This window comes from Eucalyptus grandis, chromosome 7 (genome assembly GCF_016545825.1).
Source record: "Eucalyptus grandis isolate ANBG69807.140 chromosome 7, ASM1654582v1, whole genome shotgun sequence".
Lineage (NCBI taxonomy): Eukaryota > Viridiplantae > Streptophyta > Magnoliopsida > Myrtales > Myrtaceae > Eucalyptus > Eucalyptus grandis.
Window position 1 is genome coordinate 14,690,253 of NC_052618.1, and position 25,639 is coordinate 14,715,891.

At 37.3% G+C, this 25,639-nt stretch overlaps 1 protein-coding gene and 2 long non-coding RNA genes across 3 annotated transcripts in view; all 3 read left to right on the plus strand.

The window, feature by feature from the left end:
• The first annotated feature begins 5,539 nt into the window (after positions 1 to 5,539).
• On the plus strand, positions 5,540 to 9,037 carry LOC120296420. Its single transcript, XR_005553368.1, has 2 exons — positions 5,540 to 5,597; positions 8,421 to 9,037. It is a non-coding gene; the product is annotated as an uncharacterized LOC120296420 (long non-coding RNA).
• Positions 9,038 to 10,330: 1,293 nt separating this feature from the next.
• LOC120295883 lies at positions 10,331 to 12,198 on the plus strand. Its single transcript, XM_039317492.1, has 2 exons — positions 10,331 to 11,052; positions 11,749 to 12,198. Exons 1-2 carry the CDS (start codon positions 10,333 to 10,335, stop codon positions 12,196 to 12,198), a joined length of 1,170 nt encoding a protein of 389 aa, XP_039173426.1. The 5' UTR covers positions 10,331 to 10,332.
• Positions 12,199 to 13,218: 1,020 nt separating this feature from the next.
• LOC120295294 overlaps positions 13,219 to 25,639 on the plus strand; it is a 74,487-nt gene continuing 62,066 nt past the window's right edge. The window contains exons 1-5 of the long non-coding RNA XR_005552640.1: positions 13,219 to 13,302; positions 17,534 to 18,016; positions 18,931 to 19,784; positions 19,960 to 20,303; positions 20,835 to 20,964. This is a non-coding gene — a long non-coding RNA (uncharacterized LOC120295294). The remainder of the gene's footprint in view (positions 13,303 to 17,533; positions 18,017 to 18,930; positions 19,785 to 19,959; positions 20,304 to 20,834; positions 20,965 to 25,639) is intronic.

Below are 25,639 nucleotides of genomic sequence, written 5' to 3' on the forward strand. Positions count from 1 at the left end.
CGCAAGTGCGCACGTTTGCCTTTGCTAATTGTCACAGTGGCGAAACATTTCAAATATGCTGGTTTATCTGAATGGAGGGATGCTTTGAATCAAATCGAGCGGTGTTCAAACGAAGGAATAAGTGCAGTGATAAATAAGATGTTGCAATTAAGTTATGATCATTTAGAAAGTGAGGAGGCAAAAAGTTTGTTACAACTCTGCGTTGCTTATGGCGTCTCCAAGCCCTCTCTTGAAAACTTGGTGAGGTATGGCTATGGTTTGGGGATATTTCGAAAAGATAGCAGCATGAATGAAGCTAGGGATAGGTTGAGCACACATATCCACACTCTTCAAGCCTCATCCCTTTTGTTAGACAATGAAGGCGCAGATGGGTTCAAGATACATGACTTGGTTCATGACTTTGTTGCCCAGTTCGTTTTAAGAGATCACCCTCTTCTCGTGTTGAAAGATAAAGATATCTTGGCAACACAATTGCAAAATGAGAGGCTCAAAAGTTGTTCGGCGATATGCTTTCCTATATAGACATAAAGGAGCTTCCCAAAGAGTTAGATTGCCCGAATTGCGCATATTTTTGCTTTTCATCAACAACAAATCTCTCGAGATTCCATATTCATTTTTCAACTCTATGAAGAAACTTGCGGTCTTAAATCTTACTAGCATTCGTCTCACTCGTTCATTGACGTCATTTCAGCTCTCAGAGAACTTACATACTTTGTGTCTTCAGCATTGTTTCCTAGAGGATGTGGCCATTCTTAGCAAGTTAAAAGGATTACAAGTTCTTAGCGTTGTGAACTCCAATTTTCAACGATTGCCGAAAGAAATTGGGCAACTAACGGAGCTGAGGTTGTTGGACTTGAACCATTGTTCACATATTCAGATAATTGAACCAGGTGTGCTTGAAAGATTGATCAAATTGGAGGAATTGTATATGGAGAATAGCTTTGATCAATGGAATGCCATTGAGCAAACTCAACCAACTAATGCCGGTCTGATTGAGTTGAATTGCTTGAAAAATCTTTGCACTCTACATATCTCCATTCCCGATCCAAGTATGCTCCCAGAGGACCTAGATGTCGAGAAATTGACCAAGTACAAAATCCAAATAGGTAATGCAATGCGCCTGAGAAAGCACAAAGGATCAAGGGTTTTGGACCTCAAGTTGGATCTAATAAACGATGTTCTTCGAAAAGGATGTATACAAAGTATCTTAAGCAAAACCGATGATTTGTTTTTGGACAAGTTGAGCAAAGGTGAGCAAAGTATTTGTGCATTATCTCCGCAAGCTTTTCCAAAATTAAAGCATTTATTGGTCCAAAACAGTCACTCTATCCATTACATCCTTCGATGGTGTTCCCTTAGTTTTTTTGAGATGTTGGAGTCGTTACTTCTTGAGAATCTTGTCAACTTGAAGAAGATATGCTATAACCATATTTCCTCCTCCAAGTCCTTTAGTACATTAAAAGTAATTCAAGTCAAAAGTTGTGACAAGATGGAAGTTTTGTTTCCTCTTTCATTACTAAGAGGACTTCCACAACTAGAAGAGATCAAAGTTGTAGGTTGCAAGTTAATGCACAGTATTGTAGAAGCTGATGATTGTGGCAAAGTGGAGTTGTGTAATTTGCATGCATTGGAATTGCGTCACTTGCCAAATATCAAGAACTTTTTCACCGCTGGGACAACTCCTTCGAGTAGTACATTAGACGATCGAGTTGGCACTCAAGTTGCATTCTTCAATGGGCAACAGAGTAACTTTCTATCAAAAGAATATTATACGTATTACTTTTTCCTACCTTTGCTAATTAGATGCTACGCATATTATGATGCTTATTTATTTTGTTATTTTCAGTTCTTTTTTTTTCCTAATTACCTTATTCGTTCATGCCTTCTCTGCAATTAGATAAAGCAATCTTTTGTTCTCTTCATTGTATTGAAATCCAACTAATTATATGAAATCCATGTAAATTTAGTTTTGTGATCAATTCTGAGTTATTTTTTATTTACATGCTGCAAGTATATCTATATCAATAGGGTTTCATAAAGCAAAATTGAAGGGAATTTCAGCACTAAAGTAATTCCATAAGTAATTCTTATCCTTTTGATGTGGATTCTATTGAATTTACTCATCAAACTTTGTTATTATCCACAAAATGTATGATATAGGAGACTCTTAAAAACCGATAAGAAGAATGGGAAGGAGGACTGGGTTTTAAATAATAGCAACTATGTTAATCTAATTGATGCATGTGTTTTGTGTATCGTGTTTAAATAAGCAGTTAGTCATTACAGTAACCCATAATTATAAAAGTACATAGTTTTTGCATGTTCATGCATGCATATTATATACATAGATATCTTTTTATGTACTTTGGACGTCACAAACGCAAATCCATAATTTGTGTTTAATATACTGTTAAATTGGTTGTTGATAATGATTTACTAACGCTAAAGAGAAGTTAGTAAACTAAGAATGATCAATTGCCCAACAAAGAAAATTGCCGCCAAGTGGAGCCTTTTTGTTGACTAGATAAGATTGCCCTCTCATGGTGGCGCAATTATCACTGGAGTTGATCGTAGAGCCCAAGACACACAAAAGATTAGCGTTTCCGTCAGTAAAACGTTGCGAAAATTTAAGTTATGGGTCCCACACACTATTGTTTGACTTACCTTCTTCCCCTGCTTTGAGCTTCCATGGAGAGAGCGCTTCCTCCTCCTCCTCCTCCTTCTTTCAATTGAAATTGAGGGTGATTATTTGTAATATATTAAATTCTAGACTAGTAGGTGGAAATGTAGTTAACAATTTAACTAGCTTTAGTGATAACATTTTCCTCCTCCTCCTCCTCCTCTCAATTGAAATTGAGGGTGATTATTTGTAATATATTAAATTCTAGACTAGTAGGTGGAAATGTAGTTAACAATTTAACTAGCTTTAGTGATAACATTTTATAGGAGATCCTTTTGGTATAATATCTACACCAAGTTTAGAGAAGATGATAAATCCTGCAAGTTCAAAAAGAGGAGCAATTACAGGTGGAAAAATCCTTTGTTATTTGTTTTTATCAATAAAAATGATGTTAGTCTTCCGTAGGTAGATATATTTTATGGTCCTATCTGGACCTCTACGGATAGTAATTTACTATGATGAAAGAGAAACAGTAAACTAAGGATAGACAATTACCCAATTAAAGAAAGATAATGGCTATAAATTATATGGAGGAAATCTGCTATAAATACAGTTTTACTTGACTAGATAAGATTGCTCTTTTATAATGGCATGGGCCCAAGGCTCATGCCATACGTTAGTTTCCCTATTAATAAAGAGCGGTGGAAATATAAGTGATGGGTCCCATAAGATCGCGACGTCAAAGTGTGATTTTTTTCAACCCATGCTTTGAGCTCCCATGGAAAGAGCTTGCTTTAAAAAATAATGGAGCTAGATCGGGAAATTTCGCAACGGCCCTTTGACCCTTTGCTTTTTTTTTTTTTTTTTTTGCTGTAGTTTTGGCGCTTTTATCTTTCTAGGATTCTAATTATTCATAAAAGAGTTACTCTTGCCTTAGCACTTCTTTTTATTTTTATTTTTTTGTGTAAAACCGACATATACAAAGATCTATGGGGTTATAATGAAATGCTTCTTAAACCTATAATAAATCTCCTCGGATATTATAAAGCACTGGCAACCTCCAAAATTAGTAATCTAGGGTTAGCTTGTTGGGGATGAGAATAGTCTAATGCACGAAATACAAAAAAAGTTAAAAACTTGTTGTATGGGTTGGAGCGAGGGTAACGGCGAGATAAATGGGAGACTATGAGCAACTTGGCAGGAGAAGGATTCTCTAGAGTCATATAGCAATGAACTTTTGGGGAAAAAAGAACAAAAAGAAAATAAAGCTTTCCATCATCATTAGGGACACTGGATCCCCTCACCTCTAATGTTATGGTTTCAGACATGTTGACTGTGAATTTAGACTCACCGCAAGGAAATTATGACAACAAGTATGATTAATTAAGATAGGCTACACATGCCTCTGAATTTAAAGGGACACTCGAGATAATTTATGAAGAATAAGGAAAAAGAAGTCTAGTACTCAGTTATTGCAATATCGCAACTGCTGAAATGTCCAATTCCAGGTTATTTTGTGAGGAAATTAGTCCCACTGTGCCTAATAACTTCAGAGATATTGAAGACATCTAAGTCGGAAAAGCAAAGAAATGCCCGTCTTGTAGGATTATATCAAGAAGAAGACGATTTCAGTGTGTGACCAGTCCTCTTGACCTTACGACTGAAAAAAAAAAAAAAAAAGTCCTCCTAACCTAAGTGAATGAGGAATGATGTCATGTTCGGCTATCAATTCTCTCTGGCCAAAAGTCTTTTCATATGCCACTGTTTGCCCAATGTTTATTTTTTGAGTTGGGGCTCCTAACAAGATGATATATAGATATAGAAGGCCCGATCTCGTCGGGACTCATGGGACATGAGCTGTATACATCTCCATCTAATCGATATAATTTGATAATTAGATAAATACTTCTTGTATCAACAGATTATCATTAGTAACCAGAACGAGTGCTAATTCTTGATCATTGCAATTCCTGATTTGCTAGTAAAATGCAAACAAAATCTAATCGTGACAGCATCCCTTGTTATATCGTAAATAAAAGGTCAAGTTGATTAGTTGTCTTTTGAGGTTGTAAATTAGCTTTTGTTTATCATAGATTTACGTACATGCAAAAACTATTCTAAAGGTTGTACATTATCTTGCTTGTAAATTTCTTTCGCCAACCATTTATAATACCCGCTATATAGACGGTCCTTTGTAATTTTAAATGCTATTTTTGATGGGTTTGCTCCTTAGATTTCAATCCCATCCTTGAAGTCCCTGAAAATGGAAGGACTTCCCAATATGAAAGAGATATGGAGCGATGAATCTCCACTGGAGCTTAGCAATCTGCAATTTGTTGAAGTGGTGCAATGCAAATCTCTCTCGAAGGTTATCAACTCCAAGTTGTTGGTAGAACTACACAAGTTGCACAGTTTATGTATAAGAGATTGCAATTTAGTGCAAGAAATTTTTGACCCTGACGGACCGAGCGGCAATGGAAATGTTAAGACTTTGTATGAGTTAACCACCTTGAAATTAGTCAATTTGCGGAGCCTGAGGTGCATATGGAACAAGAACCCTTATGGAATAGTGAGTTTCCATAATTTAAATAAGTTAGAGGTGGATCGCTGCAACAATCTCAGGTTTATGTTTTTCCCATCCATGGTTAAATCTCTTGTACAATTGAGAGATCTAAGGGTACAACGTGTCAAGAAGATGGAGGCGATCATTATGGAGGAAGAAGGGTTGGGATTTGAAGCAACAGAAACTCCGACATTCCCCATGTTAACCAACGTAACCTTAACTTATTTGGAAAGTTTGAAGTGCTTCTCTCTCGAAAAGTGTAAGATTGATTTTTTTCAATTTTGAAGATCTTCTTGTAGATAGATTCATCCCTATAACATTCTTTAAATCCAATAAAAAACTAATGACAGGTTCACGGAAACTCGGATTCAAGACCATGTCAAATCAAACTCTGCCGCACTCTTCAATCGAGAGGTATGTGATTAACTTTTACATTAAAATATTAAATATAATGAAAGTATTAAATATGTAGAAGACAAAGCACAGCAAAATCTCAACCTGTAGTTAGAAGCATCATGCCAAGATGTTGTTGATACTCAAGCATGTGAAATGGCAATTGAGATACGATAGATTGTAACATTCATAATATGAAAAATTAATCATTTTGATTGATAAACTTTTGTCATCTAGAAATCCGACTTAGAAGAGAGTCTCAAGCGCTATGTAATTGAAAAACTTTTGAATGCAAAGTTAATAAATTAGCTCATCACAATACAATTAATGGCATTCAATTGAAATTGAGGGCAATTATTTATAGTATATTAAATTCTAGACCAATAGGCAGAAATGTAGTTAACTGTTTAACTAGCTTTAGCGATAACATCTAATAGGAGATCCTTTTGGTATAATCTTTACAACAACCTTAAAGAAGATAACAAATCATTCAAGTTCAAAAAGGGAGAATTACATGTGAAAAATGATTTATTATTTGTTATTATCAATGAAAGTGATGTTACGCCGTCATAGATAAATTATATGGCCTCTATTTGCACTTCTACGAGACTAATCCCATATGCAACATCAGTCATTGAATTTAAAACAAAAAACTTTCCACTTGTTAAATTGGTCATTGATAGTAATCTACTAACACAAAAGAGAATTAGTAAACTAAGGATAAACAATGCCCCTAATTAGGGAAAGCTCACGGCTGTATTTTATATGGGGGAAAACTGCTGCAGGGGAGGGTTTATTTGGCTAGGCAAGATTGCTCTTTTATAGTGGCGCGGGCTCATGGCCCACGTTATACGTTGGTTTCCCCGTTAATAAAGAGCGGTGGACATATAAGTGGTGGGTCCCACAAGTTTGTGATATCAGAGTGTGACTTTTCTTCAACCCATGCCCTGAGCTCCTGTGGAGAGACCTCGCTTTCAAATAATAATGGAACTAGATGGGGAGGCCTTTGTGGCTTTGCTTTTGCTTTTTCTTTCTTTTTTCTCGTTTTCGGTAGTCTTTGGGGCTTTTAACTTTCTAGGATTCTAAATCTTTATGAAAGAGTTACTCCTGCTTTAGTACTTCTTAATATTTTTATTTTTCTGTAAAACCTACGTATGCAAAGATCTATGGGTTTATAAAATGCTTCTTAAGCCTATAATAAATCTCTTCCGACATTATAAAGCAATGGCAGCCTACAAAAAGTAGTAGTCTAAGGTTGGTTTGTCGGGGATGACAATAGTCTAATGAACGAAACACAAAAAGTTAAAGCTTCTTGTATTGGTGGGAGCGAGGGTGACGGCAATATAAATGGGAGATTGCGAACAACTTGGCACATGAAAGATTTTCTAGAGTTATATAGCAATGAACTTTTGGGGTCCTAACCCACCCATGGGCAACGTAGATGGTGCACGTGCTCTTCCTCATCGCCGAGGTCGAGGGTTCGAACCCTCTTGTTGCATTCCATGACTTAAGTGGGGGTTCCAAGGGTGGATTATCGAGCCACCCCCGAGGTTTTACGTCTAAATAGTGGCTTGCGATGACGTTCGACGGTGCCATCGGGTATTGGAGGGTGGTGTGACCCTGCAAGGGAGTTTCAGCGGTTCCTCGGTTACCAAAAAAAAAAAGAGAAACTTTTGGGGTCTGTGCTAGCTTCCCCCAAGTATTGACGCTTGGTCTAGGGTGCACCCCGCACTCTACAGGCTGTGGGTTGGCGAGCGTAAGTGAGTCGAGCTCGCGAGATCCTAGTTACCAAAAAAAAAAAAAAAAAAAAAAAAAAAACTTTTGGGGAAAAAAAAAGAAGAAAAAGAAAATAAAGCTTTCCATTGTCATTAGGGACAGCTGGATCCCTTCACCTCAAATGTTATGGTTTCAGACATTTTGACCGTGGATTTAGACTCACCTTAAAGAAATTATGGCGACAAGGATAATTAATTAGGATAGGTTACATATGCCTTTGAATTTAAAGGGACATTTGAGATAATTTATGAAAAATAAGGAAAAAGAAGTCCAGTACTCAGTTATTGCAATATCACAACTGCTAACATGTCCAATTTCAGGTTATTTTGTGGGGAAATTAGTCGCGTTTTGCCTAATAAATTCGAAGAAATTGAAGACATCTAAGAAGGAAAAAACAAAGAAATGCCCGTCTTGTAGGATTATACCAAGAAGTAGACAATTTCAGTGTGACAAGTCCTCTTGACCTTATGAAAAAAAAAAAAAAAAAAAGTCCTCCTCACCTAGATGGATAGGAATTATGTCATGTTCGGCTATCAACTCTCTCTGGCCATAAGTCTTTTTCATATATCATCATTTGCCCAAGGTTTAATTTTTTTAAGTTGGGCTCGTAACAAGATGACATATAGATATAGAAGGCCCAATATCACCGAGACTAATGGGACATGAGCTGTATATATCTCCATCTAATCAATATAATTTGCCGATTAGATAAATATTACATTTATTAATTGATTGTCATTTTTAAACGGAACGAGTGCTCATTCTTGATGGTTGCAATTATTGCTAGTAAAATGCAAACAAAATCTAATCGTAGTAGCATTCCTTGTTATATTGTAAATAAAAGATAAAGTTCATTTGTTCTCTTTACGGTCGTAAAATTCTTTTTTGGATTGGAAATTAGCCGTCGTTTGTTATAGATTTCCGTACATGCAAAACTTATCCTAAAGGTTGTACATATCTTGCTTGTGAATTTTCTTTGACAACCATTTATAATACTTGTTATATTGCGTAAATTTCCAACTGTCCTTTATATGTGTAAATGCTATTGTTGATGGATTTGTTCGTTAGATTTCAATCCCATCCTTGGAGTCGTTGACAATGGAAGAACTTCCCAATCTAAAAGAAATATGGAGCAATCAATCTCTATTGGGGCTAAGCAATCTTCGATCTCTTAAAGTGGTGCAGTGCAAATCTTTGTCAAAGGTTATTAGCTTTGAGTCGCTGGTAAAACTACAAAAGTTACACACTTTAAGCATATCATATTGCCATTCGGTGCAAGAAATTTTCAATCTTGATAGACCAAGCACTAGTGAAGATGTTGAGACTCTGTCTGAGTTGACCACCTTTGATTTAAGGGGATTGGTGAGCTTGAGGCGCATATGGAACATGAATCCTTGTGGAATAGTGAGTTTCCATAATTTAAAGAAGTTGGAGGTGCATGATTGTCCCAACCTTAGGTTTATGTTTTTCCCAACCATGGTTAAATCTCTTGAACACTTGAGAGATCTAACGGTACAACATTGCAAGAAAATGGAAGCAATCATTTTGGAGGAAGAAGGGTTGGGATTGGAAACATCAAAAACTTTGGCATTTCCGATGTTAACCAACTTAAACTTACAACGTTTGGAAAGTTTGATGTGCTTCTCTTGTGGAAAGCGTAAGATTGATTTATTTTGTTCTCCTCACTAAAGATCTTCTTGTACATAGATTCATCCTTGCAATGCTAATGGTGACATTCTTTTCATCCAATGAAAATCGATACAGGAGAAAGTCAAAGTCGGGACCGCATCAAATCAAGCTCCAATGCACTCTTCGGTCAATCAAGAGGTACATGATTAACATTATGTCAAAATATCAAATATAATAGAAGTATCAAATATGCATGAGATAAAGCATAGCCAAAATATTTTAAAAGAAAATGAGTAGCGTGCACGCATTAAGTGTTCAAAGTTGCCAACATGTATGAGTTGCAATGTCTTACTTTTAATTTCTCTGGAAATAATTTTCATAAAGATGGTTGAACATCTCTTATGTTACCTGCACAAAGCATGAATGGATAGTACAATTGCCTAAGCAGGATCCTTAAAAGCTTTCTAATATTCACAAGAAACTTAGAACGCTCATGAGCCTCACATGTACAGCCTAGGCATTGCACGCACGTACATTGAAAAGATTGAAAAAACAATTGAGAGGAAAGTGAGCAGTGAGGTTCAAGAGGCCGGAGACGAAGGGCCTTTGAGACGCTCACTTGACTTCATCTGCACTCACAAGATCTCTCTCTGTCTTCTTTTTCCTGGTCAAATGAAGCTTTACTCTCTCTTCATTGGACCAGCAAAGGAACTGAGCTCTCCGCCACCAAATTGAGCAAGGCCTGGGGGTCAGGGCTTCAGAAATCACCCCTTTTTTAGTTTTTACATGAATTGCAAGACCATTCTTGTTAAAGAAATAAAATACATTTCGCAAATCAGTTATTTCAGCTTGGCTATCTGACTTGTCGAGTGAATATTGGAAAAACATTTGAGTGGAAAATGAAATAGAGTAATTTATGGGCGGGTCTGCTTTGACTAAACTAAAAGTAATATAGGACGTTTACCCAAAATGTTGTTTATGCCGCCAAAGAGGCTTCAAAAATGGGCCCTCCCCAAGATTAACATGCTGACTTTCTTAAATAATTTTAATTTTCTATATGAGCATATCCAAATTACTATTTTGTCCATTGTCAATAGAATCTGGCTAGACCATAATACTTAATTTTTTATTTTTCTCCAGTAATTCCAATGGCCTTCTCATCTTAGAGTCATCGATGTTAGTACGAAGATTTTTTTTACTAATTTTTTATTTTATTTTATTCTTTTTTTCCTTTTGTGCAACTTAAGATAGAATCATCGATTCCGTGAATTCATAATTTATATCTTGCCACTCATCCATATTTACATCTTGAAAATTCATGAATTTGTAATTTAACTAAATCGCCAATTTCATGAGCAAATGCTTGCAGGTTGCTTTTCCTAGCTTGGAGACCTTACATATCAATGACATGGATAACATCGAGATGATATGGGACAATCAAGCTATTGCAGATTCTTTCCCCAAGCTAAAATCGCTTTTTGTGTATAGTTGCAATAAGTTTGTGACCGTTGTTCCTTCTTACATTCTAGGACAGCTCTTGTGCCTGGAAAGTTTAAGGGTAGAAGCATGTGCTTCACTTGAAGTTGTTTTTGAACTTCAACCACCAAATCCTCTAGATGGACATCATGTTGCTCTTTTGTTAAAAGAGTTGACGCTATCAAATTTACCAAAGCTAAAGTGTATATGGGATAAGGAAATACACCATCAAGTTAAATTTCAATGTCTACGTTCTATCAGCGTTTCCAAATGCAAGAGCCTCGCCTCCCTATTTCCAACGTTAGTGGCCAGAGATCTAATCCAACTTGAGGAGTTGGAGATCTATGAATGTGGCATTGTGGAACTCATTGAGAAGGAAGAAGGACCGATTCCCAGGTTTGATTTCCCAAAGCTAACCTCCCTCAAGCTTAAGCTTCTTATAGAGTTGAAGTGCATCTACACCGGAAGACATGCTTTACATTGGCCGGCATTGAAGACCTTGGAGGTCCTTGGCTGTAACAAAGTGGAGATACTTGCTTCGCAACCTAAGAATGAGATGCCATTTCATAAGCACCCTCTCTTCTTCATAGAAAAGGTACGATGCAAAATTATTTGTTTTGCTTCAATGGTGAATATTCGAACTAATGATTAAGCCAAGCATCTCATACAAGTAGCTTTCACATACGAAGATATAAATCGTACAACTCTCCTTGAATCCGTAGAAATATTACAACATTGAAACATCATATGTTCTTCAAGTATTGAGTGAACATTCTTGTCAATGTTTGGCTTAACAAATGCATATTCGTTGATCCCGTTAAAAAGAGGGCTAATTCCAATTTTTCAGCTCTCTCCTAAGTGCCACAAAGATCGGAAACACGTGGTATGTGATGTGATCTTACCATGGCACAAGTGTGTTGTCTAATTTGAACCCTATAAAGAGTGCTAATCTTATGCTAACAATGAAAAAAGGGGACATTATTGTTGATGTTAAAAACTGAAATTAATGCAATTGTGACTGTAATTGATGCAAAAGTTATTTTCACAAGGGATATATCTTTAGAAATGTGAATTTAAGGACTTAATCAAGTTTCAAATATGGATACAGGTCAAATATAAAATATTATCGATAATGTTTGTTTCCTAAAGGCACGTATCTTTCCATTGAATCACATGAGACTCAACATTTTAAAATGTAGTTATTGTGCTCGATATGCAGGATTTATATCATAATACATGAATACTCTTTTAGCTAAACTAGCTTTAGGTTCTGATTTGACTATTTTCTTAGGGCGCATTCCCTAGCCTCCAAGAGTTAAAATTGGATTTATCCGAACGGATGGAGATATGGTATAGGCATTTTCATGATGGAGAAGTCTTCAACAAGCTTAGATTTCTTGAGCTCCGTCATCTCTCCCAGGAGTCTTCAATATCCACATCATGTTTTGTTGAGAGTTTACCCAACTTGGAAGAGCTAGTTGTATGTGAATCTTATCTAGAAGACCCAAGTAGCATTAAAGAAGCCATAGAAGGCACAAGTCATGAGCTAAAAGTGATATTACCCTTTTCAAGATATATTCAACATCTGCAAACTCTAGATGTGTCACTTTGTGATGGGTTATCAAATATGTTCACATCGACAATAGCTGAAAATTTGGTGGCACTCACAAAATTGAAGATAAGTAATTGTAGAATATTGACAGAAGTCATTACGATGAGGAAGGTGGGGAGGGGCAAGTAGTGGCTTTCAATCAATTGAAGTATATGGAGCTTGACAGGTTGGCTAGGTTGAGATGTTTCAGCTCAGGTGGATACACTTTGATGTTCCCTCTCTTGGAAGATATCATTGTGAATAGATGTCCCAAGATGAAGTTCTTCTTCAAGGGACCAATGGAGGCACCAAAGTTGGAGAGAGTACGAACAAGTTTTAATGAAAGGTATGGAGGAACAAAGTACCAATATTTTTGGAAGGAAACCTCAACACAACCATCCAAAATATGTTTCAAGAAATGGTATGCTTCAGTTACTAAATTCTGTGCAATTTGATTTTTTTTTTCAATCACCAATGAAGCACTTGCTTTTTTTTTTTTTTTGCTAACTAGAATTTTACGTTTAATGATGCATTTTCTCATAGGCTGCATTTGTTGGGACTAAGTTTATGAGGTTGTCTGAGTTCCCGGAGCTGATTGGAAAATGGCATAGTGAACTTAATCCCTTCATGTCATCTTGGCAATTAGAATCGCTAGTGGTGGATAAATGTCCATTTATTAATGCTATTCCATCCAATTTGATGCTTGTTTTAAAGAGAATGAGAAGCTTGCAAGTGCACGATTGCGAGCCTTTGGAAAAAATATTCGATCTTGAAGGGCTTGAGGCTGTGGATTGCATCCAGTGCTGCCTCAGCTGGAGGATCTGTACTTGGTCAATCTACCAAAGTTGAGGCAACTATGGAACAAAGATCTCCAAGGAACAATGTTCTTCAATTCTCTACAGTATCTTAGCCTTTATAAATGTAGCAACTTGAGACATGCTTTTGTTCCATCAATGACTCGGTGCCTTCCCAATCTATCGCAAATGGAAATAAAGGAGTGTGATCAAATGGAAGGAGTGATCATAGACGAAGATGGGCAGGGGAGCGCAGTGGAGGAGATTACATTTCCAAAACTTTGGTGGATATATCTAGAATGCTTGCCCAATTTGAGTAGTTTCCTCTTGTGGAAGAATCATACGCTAGAATGCCCTATTTTATCAATTTGAGCATTGCCCATTGCCCTAAGATGAGAAGTCTTACTTGGCAATCTTCGATGGAGATTGACAATGGCACCCTTCATTTTTCACTTCACAGGTTAGTCTCTCAAACAAATGCATTTATGGCATTTCATTTGAATATATTCATTCCCATATAATCGGACAATGCATGGTATACAGACAAAAGTGCCAAATATAATTATTTGTAATATCAATCATCAATGCTTTGCTCAAATTTGACCAGGACTCTATGTTTCATACCTAAACAAAGATAACCGGAATATTTGCCTTCCCACAATAATCCATGATCACATCCATAAAGTATTAATGCAAAACAATTCAAACATTGATAATCATGTGCAATTTTAAAATCATTTAATTATACATATCTATGTACATAATCTATTAATATTTACTTAAAAGATTAAAAAATTTCTAATCCTCAGCAAGTATAACTATTAATTGTCCATCTCCATATATTTTTAGAAGTGTTATTTTGTGAGCTCATAAAATCATATTGTGTGCAGTACCTCAAAATTTATTACAAAGGGATTTTAAAAAGTTATGACAATAACCATATGAAAGCATTTACTTTTTGTAATTTCAACTATAAAGAACATAACAGTAAACATAGAATATCATTTAAAAATGGCAAAAAAATAAGAAGTATCACCCACTTCATATTTTCTCGTGTGGAAGCAAGCTGGCATCATTCTATTAAACATGAAGAAAAGAGGAAAAGAAAACTTCATAATTATAAAAACCTAGTTCACAAATTGCTTAGCTATTACAACTCAATGTACCATAATCATCTTTCCAATCAATGAAATTGGAGGAATTAGAGAGAATTTCTCCTTTAATTGGAGTGCTCTAAACTTCGATAATGATCACTGCTATTAACTTTTTTATATCTTAATAATCACTAATGCTTGAGCTAGGTCTTGATAATAAAATAAATAAAAATAAAAAGGCCAATGTGTCTAAAGTTTTTTTTTTTTTTTTCGCAAATCATAATTGAATCACTGTACTCCAACAACCTATCAAATTACGTACCTATATTATACAATAGATATTAACTCTAGATTATCATAATATTAACTCTAGATTATCATGTTGAGTGATAATTAGTGTGATATTGCGTACAATCTATGTTTGGCAAGAGAAAATGCAGATTGCTTTTTTCAAAAAAATGGCAATAAAAAGGAAAAAAAATAAAAGAGAGAAAATGACAGTTGGATGATAAATAATAGCAATTCCATGGGCGGTTGCCAACATTGCAAGTTTTATTTCATAACTAGATGACAATATTTAGTCAATGTCCCAGCTAAAATAAAAATTTAAAAAATCAGAATAAATTATCCAATCAACAACACTACTAGAGAAAATATTAGGTGCATTAAATACACCATGTAGGATCCGTATTGAACCATCTGCAAATCGACGTGTGGTAAAGCCGGGCCCACCTATCACTTGAACGATCAAAATATTTGCTCCCCCTCCCTTCAATATTGCCCCGTTCTTTGGAAAGCTCTCTTTCCTCTTTCCGGTGTGGCTTTGCTCCCTCCCTCTCTCTCTCTTTCCTTCCTCGGTGGCCTTGGCCTCCGTGCATGTTGATGTTGCGGTGCACTCACTAGACAAAGGAAAAAAAAAAAAAAAAACAGAAAAAAGAAGAAATTAGACAAAGTCTATTTGATGATTTTAGCTTCTCCCCTCTAAGAAATGTTCGCTCCGAGTCATTTCATTTCACCTTGATCCTCCTCTTCGTGACGGGGAAAAAAGAAAGTGAACCAAATCTACAGAGAGCCAAGTAACAATACCTCTTCTTCCTCCCCCTCCCCCTCATCCTCTTACCTTTTTTTTTTTTTTTGGGGGGTGTGATTGATTGGGTGGTCTGTCCAATGGTTAAATCGGAAGCTTCGGAATCGCTTCTCTGCTGAAGCTCGCCTCCTCTCTGTGTGCGTGCTTCCATGGGTTTCGAGTGATTACGCGAACCGGATCTTGTTGGTTATGGTGGGTCGAAGTGGATCTCCCATGCGGAAGCGATTTCGGCGTCGATTGGGTCGGGCGTTGATTCCGGCGAAGAAAAATTAAAAGATCTTATCTTCAGCCCTCTCTTCCTCCTCCTTCGTCCCCTGACCGCCCAACCTCCGCCCCTCCTCCGCTATCGCCAACGGCGGAGTCACCGGCGCCTTGATTAGGCTGACCCTTGCTATGTCCAAGCCGAGCATGGCCGTCTTCCTCTGTTTTGTCCGCCTCATCGTTCTACAAATCTCGAAATCGGCTATCCATAGCGACGGAGTTGCGAGATCTGGAAATCGACCACCGTCGCTCGTAGCCATGGACGAGCCGCTGTCGCTATAGCCATGGTTGCAAATCTGGAAGTCTGTCGCAAGTAACGACGGCTTATGGACTGCCATTGTCCCCTCCGTTGACGCCCAAAGTTGGCTCGTGGTTGGCCCCGTCCATGGCCGAGCCACCCCTCCATCGTCACAACCGCCGTGGTCGTTGCCCGTCGATGCGGGCTGGAGTCGCGCCTCCAGATCTGGTTTCGTCCATGGATGCAAGCCTAGCTCGTCGATGGCTCGCGAGGAGGCTCCCCCACGGATCTGGCGACCACTTTGCTTGTCCATGGCCATAAGCCTTGACGGCGAGTTTGAGATCTCGACGGCTATAGATTGCGAGATCAAATAGCGAAAGAAAAACAGAGAAACAGATGTCGGGGAAGAATGGCCATGGATAAGAGGGCCGGAGCTTGAACGCGGCCATGGACGAGCGGCGTCATGAACGGGCAGACCACAAAGACGACGGAGAGGTTTGGACGCCAAGCAATGGTCGCCTTGGACGCGGCGCGGGAACTCCACCGGTGGCGACGGCGGAGGAGGCGGAAAGGTTGGGCTCAATGTGGATGGAGATGGAGATGGAGAAGGAAAGTGAGGTGGATTGAGATTTTTAATATTTAGTCAATGTCCTAGCTACATAAAAAATTAAAAATAATGGGAATTGATCATCCAGTCAACACTTTCATTCCGTCTCATGAAGTTCTCCTCATGTGAAGACTAAACGCAATAAATGACAACCTCCTCCGGCACTTCTCTTGTTTGGGTCGAATCCTCAGCCACTTGAAAATGCGCGATATCGACCCAAATTTGATTATTTTGACCTTTTTTTTATTACAGATTCCATGCAAGTTTTGTTTTGTTTTTTTTTCCTGACGGAGGAATTTTTTTTTTTATTCTCATAATTCTGCGCAATTCTTTCTATTGTTTTATGTGAGTAGAATGTTTAATTATAACAAGTATCTACACATTTGTTTACTTTTTAATTGTAAGAATTATCACTAATTATTTATTTATACTGTCATTTGCATGTATAAGTTATATAATACCAAGCCCCACATTCTAAGAATATTTCAAAAAGTCATTATAACACTCAATCAACAATACTAATAAATTTGGGAAAGTATGAAAATAGCCACCTCATCTTTTGGTAGTGATAAGTTGTAAGAGCGTTAATTTCATTTTAATATCAAATATGAGTTGTCATATACTAATTGATAGATTTAAGGAAGTGTGGAAAGTCAATTCTTTTTTTTTTTTTTTTTTTGGTGATAGGTCGTAATTGCATTAATTATATTGTAACCAAATGAAAAATATCAATACTTACTTTTCAATGAATAATTCATCGGAGGTCATGATGTAGTAAAAAAAAATCTTGATTTTCTCCATACAAACAAAATGCGATCAGCGGGTGCACACCCACTTTTGCCAAGGGGTGGATCACTCGGTACATTGCAAGATTCTATTTTATTTTTCCACCTCAAATTTGAATAAATGTTATTTCGAGGATGTTGTTAATGGTCCAATGTAAAACTAGTAAATTGACCCAACTTGTTTTTGCTGAGATCATAACATTATGTTATTTATTCAAGTTGTTATGTTGCCCATGCCTATTAAGAAATTATTTTCTTTCAATACAAAAATTTTCCATACATAAAAAAGAAAAAGGTTGTGAACAATTGAAGTCACTATATTTTTTTGTATATCCGGTTCACCATATAAATTTCATGACTATTTTCTTTGGTCTCTGAACGTACTATTGATTTATAAAAGCATTTATAATTTCATGCTTGTTGCAATGCAATATTCTTGGCCTTATTCTTTAGTCAAATTGTATAAAAGCATCAGTCAACCCCTTTCTATTTATGTCACTAACAACATCTTAACTTCTCATGATTTGTGAGAACGAGGGAAGTCTAGAAATTCCTTCTTTAAGGTCATAATTCAATGCAATCACATTCATTGTGTCATTTTTTTTTCTCAATATGGCAGGTACAATTTCCTAAACTTAGGTTGATGGATCTCTCCCACATGGACAATTTAAGCAAAATATGGACTGACGCTCCTCAAGAAACTCTGACTTTTGATCGTTTATGGAAAGTGGAGGTTCGGAATTGTAAGGGACTTGAAAATTTGTTTCCATATTGGGTGGCTACAAGTTTAACCGAACTTAGAAAACTTCAAGTGGAGTCTTGTGAGATTGAGGAAATAGTCGCTAGTGGGGATGACACTCCACGCTCCAATACTACTCAAGATCTTTTCCCAAAACTAACCTCTCTGGTGTTACATGACATGCCACGACTCAAGAGCTTTTGTCCTAACTTGCCTTTGAATTTGCCATTATTGGAGGAATTACGAGTGACTCATTGTGAAAAACTGAGCATGTTATCCTTTGTGGCATCCATAAACAGATGGGCTCAAAGAGATGATCAACAAGACCTTTCAGATCAAGAAGCACACTCTTCATTTGAGAGGGTATGATTATAGTTGCTCTCCCTTAGTTTCTACTTTGTTCTTTAAAGTAGTCGCTAATATCATATCCATTGCATATCATGTCGCGTTATGATGTTATAGAAAACATGATCTCCCCTACCTATTAGTTTGTCGACAACATTAAGATATTTCTAATATCTTACGTACACTTCCATTTGTGGACATGCATAAGATATTCCATTACCTAGAGTTACAAAAAAAATTACAGTATTCTATTGATAACAGAATATATTCCTAATCTAACCTAATGGTGCTCTTGGCGACATCAATAAGGATTTGACAAGAGGTCCTCTCCATTATTGACACGTGTTGCACACTTGAACTTTTCTTCTCTATTTCATTTTCTACAAACTCTAAAAAAATCAATTCAAACAATTTGTTTTATAACAAAAATAACATTAGTACCTTAGTGCACTATATTCTATTGTATTTTTTAATACACTAGTCGTCGTGTTATCTTGTTATAATACTATATAAAAATAGAATCCCTTTCCTATAAGTTTGCAGACAACATAAGATATTTCTTATATCTTAAGCATACTTCTGAATTTATGGACCCCATATGTTTTAGTGACATCTTGAGTGCATCTCGTTACATAAGATTCCAAAGAAGATAAATTTTTGTCAACAAGATAAGATATTCCTTACAAAAGATGAATTTAGTGAGTGCAGGGATCTTGAATTTAGATTCACTCTATCCACTTGACCAGACCAACCTCTACATGAGACTTTTAAAAGCTTGAGTCTTGAACACAAGGTTCTTGAGATATAATGAACTTTAAGAAGATGACCACCTTCCATGCGAATCATCTTAATAGGTTTACCTTTTACAGCACATGATTTATTGTCGAAACTTTGTTGAATTTACTTCTCTTGTTGTATTGGCAATTCGACAGGACTTTCCCAACTTGGAGAGACTTTTATTAGTCAATAACAATATTCAGATGATACAAGATGGAAATTTTCGGATGACATGTTCAGTAATCTAAAAGCACTAACACTAGCATGCTTTCATGATAAAAAGGCTGCCTTTCCTTCCATATTCCTCCTAGAGAGATTTCAGAATTTACAAAGCCTTGAAGTCTTCTGTAGCTCCTTTGAAGATTTATTCCCGAACGAAGGGCTTGTTGAAGAAAGGAAACATCCGGTGCTTGAAAATTTAAGAGAACTTAAGTTGAACAAGCTACACAACTTAAAGTGTGTGGAGAGAAGACTCTTTAGTGTCGAAAATTCTTCAGAGCATCAAAACATTTGAGGTTTGGGATTGTCCCTGTTTGGCAACAATATTTCCAACCGAGACATCCTTCCAGAATCGACAAATTTAGTGGTGAAGAATTCCTCTGGATTGGTACATCTAGTAACGACTTCGGTAGTCACAAATTTGGTACATCTCACTCATATGACTATAATAGGATGTGAAAGAATGAAAGAAGTAGTGGCCAACAATGGAAACAAAGAAAGAAAAGTGATTTCTTTTGAAAAGCTAGAATGGTTGACACTTGAACATCTGCCAAACTTAGAATGCTTCTCTTCCATCTCAAGTTGCATCTTTAGGTTTCCATCCTTACAGGGTGTATTATAGTGGAAGAGTGTCCGAAAATGAAGAACTTTTCTAAGGGTACATTAAGCACACCAGAACTATTTGATGTGTCACTGTTCAGATACAAGTGGGAAGGGAATTGGGAGAAGGGTGATGATCTCAATACAACCATACAGAAGTTAGCAGCATAAATCAATGCACATAGAATTGGTAAGATCCAATTGATCTCATTCTCTCATCCATTTTTTTTTTTTTTGTTTAGTCTTTCGGCAGCGCCGCAACTTTTTAAAATTTTTCTTTATGTGACTTTTCTATTATTGATTTCGTCAAATCAACATCACCGTCAACCCTATCGATGGATCTCGGCTCATCCTTAACTGAACAGTAGGAAGCAAAGCGGGTCTCTCCTTCTCCTTCTCCTTCTTGACGCCAAAGGCTCTTTCTCCATCTTTCTTCTTCTTCTTCTTCTTCCTCCGTGGAGCGAAATTGGGGAAGCCTCTGCTGCCTTCACAAAGGACGGAGCAAAAATGAAGCATCAGGAATTGCCAGGACTGCGAAGCGAAGCTGCAATTAGCGGAGCGGAGCCAAGTAGATTCAACCAGACACTGTCGTTGTCGCCGTCGTCACCGCCGGAGGTGGCACCACCGAGTCTGGACAGTTAGTCGTCCACTCACTTCATCAAAGAAGAAGAAGATCACACTCTCTCTCCGCATCTGTATCCGACAAATCGTAAGTTCATGTTTCTTCCGATTTTGGTGTATTATTGTGCGTGAATTAGGCCCTCTTCTTCAAATTCGTTCCACATTCGAGTCTAAAAACAGGAGTTACTCAAACAAGCAATATATTGCCCTTAAATCTACATCTTCTGTGCTTCCCTCCTGAGTATTGGCGAGATTTCTGCGTGTTTGAGCTCTCATAGATGGAGATGATATATTGTGTTCAATGTCTCATTTTGAAATTTCTTTAGGGAGAGATATCTGTGTAACATCAGGCACAAATTTCTATTAGGAAAAAGGGAGAAATCATGGAACTTGAAAATATTCCGAGAATTCCATGCCTTGTCAAAAATCTGAAGTCACTTTTACGCCTTGATCGCAATATAGTTTGGATTGTCTGAGGAATCACCTGTAATCTTGATTGGTTAAGTGATGCTGGAAGGATAAAATTTATCTCCAATTTATGCTAAAATCTTTTCATAGCAAGTCAAAACTAATGAAGTGTACTTAAAACTGTCTCTAAAGTTGTCGTTTTTAAGTACAGGCAGGTCCAAACATTCGAGCAGATTGAGGCATCCTGAGCTGGTTTTTTTTTTATGGTCCCATGCGCCCAAGGCCTCTCACTGCTTTTGCATCGGCCAACAAATTTCAAATGGAGCATCCCTTTTCCAAAGGTGGTGATGAGGCCTTCTTATGTTAAGTTTGGCTTGTTATGATCCCATGCTTGTTGAGTCGAGCTCATGTCTGAAAATCAAACATATGGATGTTGTTTATATCTTAGCTTATACTCTGGTTTATATGCAAGTTGACTTAATGTAATAAACCACATGACATGTTATTTTCCTTGAATTGTTCATGGGTGTATGTTTCAAACCAGGTATATATCTTAACAACAAAGTAGTTGAAGTAGGGAAAAGAATGAAAGGACGGTTATCGGGACATAAGCTGGTGGTCAAGGTTTGAAAAGATAACAATTGTCTCCTTTTTGTGGATAGATGTTTGGGAAAGCAATTGCTGGAGCAAGTGTTAAGAATTAGAATCCAAGTACTCTTATATGGAGAAATTTGACAATGTTATTCAATGCTGTAAAAGTAGTAATTATATAAATCATACAAGGGGACCAGTTGATACGGACAATCAAATTGCAAAGAATGTTGCTCCCTCCGTGGCTCAAGGGAAAGACCTAAAAGATAAAAGGGTGGCTAGTTATGATTCTGAAGTTTGATCGTAGATCTTGATGACTCTTATTATTAATGTCAAACAGGAGATACTGTTTTATTCTGTTATATTAATAAGATATTTGAGGTAAAAAATAGATGAGTTTACTTTGTCGAATTGAATCAGTAGTTTGATAAAATTTGAGCTGCAGTTGAAAGAATTGAACAGCTTAGATTGAAATTTTCGCTTCCATCCATGTTCCAGTCATCGATGTCTTTGCCTTTTCCCCTGCACTTGTGGTTTGTGTGGCTGAAATTCACGGTCTCAAATATACATAGGACATGGAAGGCCTTTTCTAGTTATGTACGCGATCGCACTCCAGGGGCATATATCTTGAAATTTGACCTTGGGTTGCAAGTTGAGATTGTTTACTAGTATTATATGGTTTATTTTCAATTAAAACTCCTGAAACTAGCAACTACTGCCCTAAATTCGTATTGTGTGATTAGATTCTCTCATTAGTGTATGCTTATGTTTTGGTCTTTCTTCACCATAAATTGGTTTTTGACCATGTAAATGGGGACTCTGCTCCTGTTCAATTCATCAGGCAACATAATCTGGAAAAAATGGAAATTACAACTCTCAGCTATTCAGACAAGTCATGGACGTTGAAACTCAGGAGCCGTGGACGTGGACACAGGGGGCCTTTTTTCTGCTGGTTGGCCCACATTTGCTAGAGAAGCTCATCTGCATGTAGGAGATGTTTGTATTTTTGAGCTAATTGATAGTGAGGATGTGTGTTCAGAGTCTACATTTCCACTAGAGCTGGTAAGGACTTGGTTTACATTGATTGAAATGAACTATGGAAGTGTCATTTTCGCTCATCCAAAATAAATCCTGTATTCATCGTCATTTCTTCTTTGGTGATCTTGGTGAATCAATGAAGTATACTTCTTCCATTCCCGTTGTGTTTGTGAGGTTCGCAATAATCCAGATGCTCACTTTTAATCTGCATCCCAAATCTAAATGAACCAAAAAGGATGTGATTCAAGATTAGAGCAAAAGTTAAAGCCTGAAACGCTCGTCATGAGAATTTAGAGAGGCGTGACTTGTTGGTTTCTAAGTTATGTTTATGTGAACAACGACACATTCTTTTTCTTATTCTCTCTCAAAATTTGTGAAATTCTCCTAATAAGCTTTTTGTATATTGATTTTGTGGCATTATGATTTAGGAGGTGCTAAGGGTAGTAATCAGTTATGTCTAACATGCAGAACATGTAGACATTAGTACCATGATCACAAGTACTGATGTTTAGATCATTGTAACTCAATACAATGTTGACAGTGGTACCTGTGAGAATTTTCTTTGTTCTTTTGTGCCTATCAATCTGAACAGTCTAAATGTCATGTAGCCCTCCTGAGCAGGTTTTGTATGGTTCCACGTGTCCATGGCTGGCCACTGCTCTTGAAAAAACTAGAGAATTTGAATTTGAGCATCCACTTTTGAAATTGGTGATTTGGCCACTTTTATTAAAAAAAAGAATTGCAGTAAGGGCCTATTTCCTTTCATAATTGGCATATCCCAACCGTGATGCCATCTACATCTTGCCCTGTAGTCTACTATTTTCCCAAGTGGTTTTGCTTTTTATTGGAGATGTTGTTTTCTTTGAAATGTGTATGGCTTTATGTGTAAAACTAGGGCAGTTTTGATTTTGAATTTTTTTTTAAATTATGGATTCAGAAGATTACAGATTCTTAAATAATAGATTGTACTTTTCTCACTACTCAGGTGTAAAGAAGATTGCTTTTGTTCATTGACTAAGAGGATGTGGTGAGACAATCGGTGTTAGCACACCTGAAGCGTTATCATGAGAGTTCAAAAATAGTGTACACTATTGTAGAGTCTATGAGCACTGTATCGTGACATTTTAACCTCAAATTGCAAGTTGGGATTGAAGACTTCTATTTGTCGGTTAACACTGTTAATTGAATTTACTGAAACTAGTAAATACTAGCATATATTAACATTTTGTTTGCCTTGTCTTTTTATTGTTTGTTTGTATTTAATCTTTTCCTCATCATGCTACATTGGCGGAGTGTTCCTTGTGAATTCATAAAGAAGTACATTCAGAAGAACCATTAGATTGCTACTCTTAGGTATTTGAACAAATCATGACCGGTGCAACTCAAGACCTATCAACACCATTTTTTAGCAAACATCTCTGTGGTTGGCCCATGTTTGTGAGACAAGCTTATCTGGATGAAGGGGATGTCTGCGTGTTTGAGCTCATTGATATGGATGATTTTATGGTCAAAGGCTCCATCTCCAATTATGCTTGTAAGGACCTCATTTAGGTCGATTGAGATGAACATTGGACGCATCACTTGAGGCTGTATATTAGTGAAGCAATTCCCGCCTCACTTATTCAGTTGCGACAAATCAATTGAAAGTGCACTTACTTTTGGCTTTGCTTCTCTCTCTTGACCTACTTATAGTCTTATCAGAATTCTCTTTTTTTCTTTTGTCCAGGTCGAACAGACAAGTCGGAATGTCCAGTGAGCCCCTCCTAAGCAATTTTTCATGATTCCAAGTGTTCGAGGCCTCTCACTTTGCCCTTGAGAAAGCTAGAGAATTCAAATTGGAGTATCCCTTTTCCAGACAGTGATGTGGCCATCTTTTCTTAAGAAAGAAGTGGTGGTAAGGCCCAGATCTCCATTCATAACGACATGTCTCAATTATGCATGCCACCTATTCTATATATGCGCCCCTTTGTGCAAATTTTTCCCACGTTAATTTGGTTTTTATAGAAACACAGGACATGTTATCTTCCGTGAAGTGATCATGGTTATATGTTTTAAACAGGAATCTTAACAGGCGAGTAAAGGGACTAGGAAAAACAATAGGTTGGGAGTGTCAGGAAATAACCTAATGACGGGGGTGCGGAGACGGGATCAGAGGGTTGGGAAAGGCAATAACAACCATAAGTTAGCAATTTAATAGTTTCTAATTGAAGTATAAGTTCCTCCCAAAGATGACTACTTGGTACTTTCTCGGGCTGCCTAGGCTTGGGAAGAAGAGGTGACACGAAATGTCCAGCTTAAGCCATAGCTGGCCGCAACAGGCCTAGGCTTGGCATGACCGAGCTCACTGCAACAGCATGGCAACACTAGTCGAGATATTGCTCCCGGCAACAAATGGTTTACAAGAGCTACCATTGCAAGCAGGTTCAAACTTGCAATCAAAAATGAAGGGAAGCCAATGTGGCCTAGACCTCAAAAATTAGTGCCACCAACTCGATGGTATGAAACGAAGAAAGAAGCTCACTTCTTTTTGGCCAGGCAAAAGAAGATCACTTACTTTCTGTGCTTGTGTGTCCATTTAGGTCCCTATGTGTAGCTTTTCATGTTTATTCGATGCATATTGCAATGTAAGATTGGTGACTCGGATATTCACCAGATTCAACTTGTCTCTATATTGATTACACATACTTAGTGTAGAATCTAAGAGCACGGGATTGTGATATTTTGATTTCAGATTGCAAGTTGTGATTAAAGGCCATCTCATCATGTCTTTTAGACTGCTAATATGGACTTTGGAAACTAACAACTACTAGCATAAATGTACGTTTTGTTTGCCTTTTCGCTTTAGTGTATGCTTACATTCCTATGTGTTAACATATATTGGCTGGTCAAATGTCTTCATGGGTAGAGTGTTCTTATGAATTCATAAATACATGCATTCAAGAAAACCAGCGAATTGTGACTCTTGGGTGCTCGGACACATTGTGGCGGTGACCATAAGGACCTATCGATGTTGTAGCGAACTTTTGTGTTGGTTGGTCCAAGTTTGTGAGCCAAACTTGTCTTGAGTGAAGGGGATGTCTACGTGTTTGAGCTCACTAATAGGGACAATGTTTAGGTTGAATTGGGATGTATTTTGGAAGTCACTTTACTAGTTGAAAGCAATTTCTGCCTCTATCCTGTTGTGATGAAACCGGATAAAAGTGCACTTATATTTGTAACCGTGCTCTGTTCAGGTCTAGTTACGATCTTATCATTTCTAGGCTTAAACACATTTTCTACTTTAGGTGTCTCTCTTGAGCTTGTCGCGCTTCTATCATCGCCTTTTGGAAAGGTTCTCGGTTCAGCAATCGCCACAGTTCCGAACCTGGTTTTGTATTACAAGAGAAT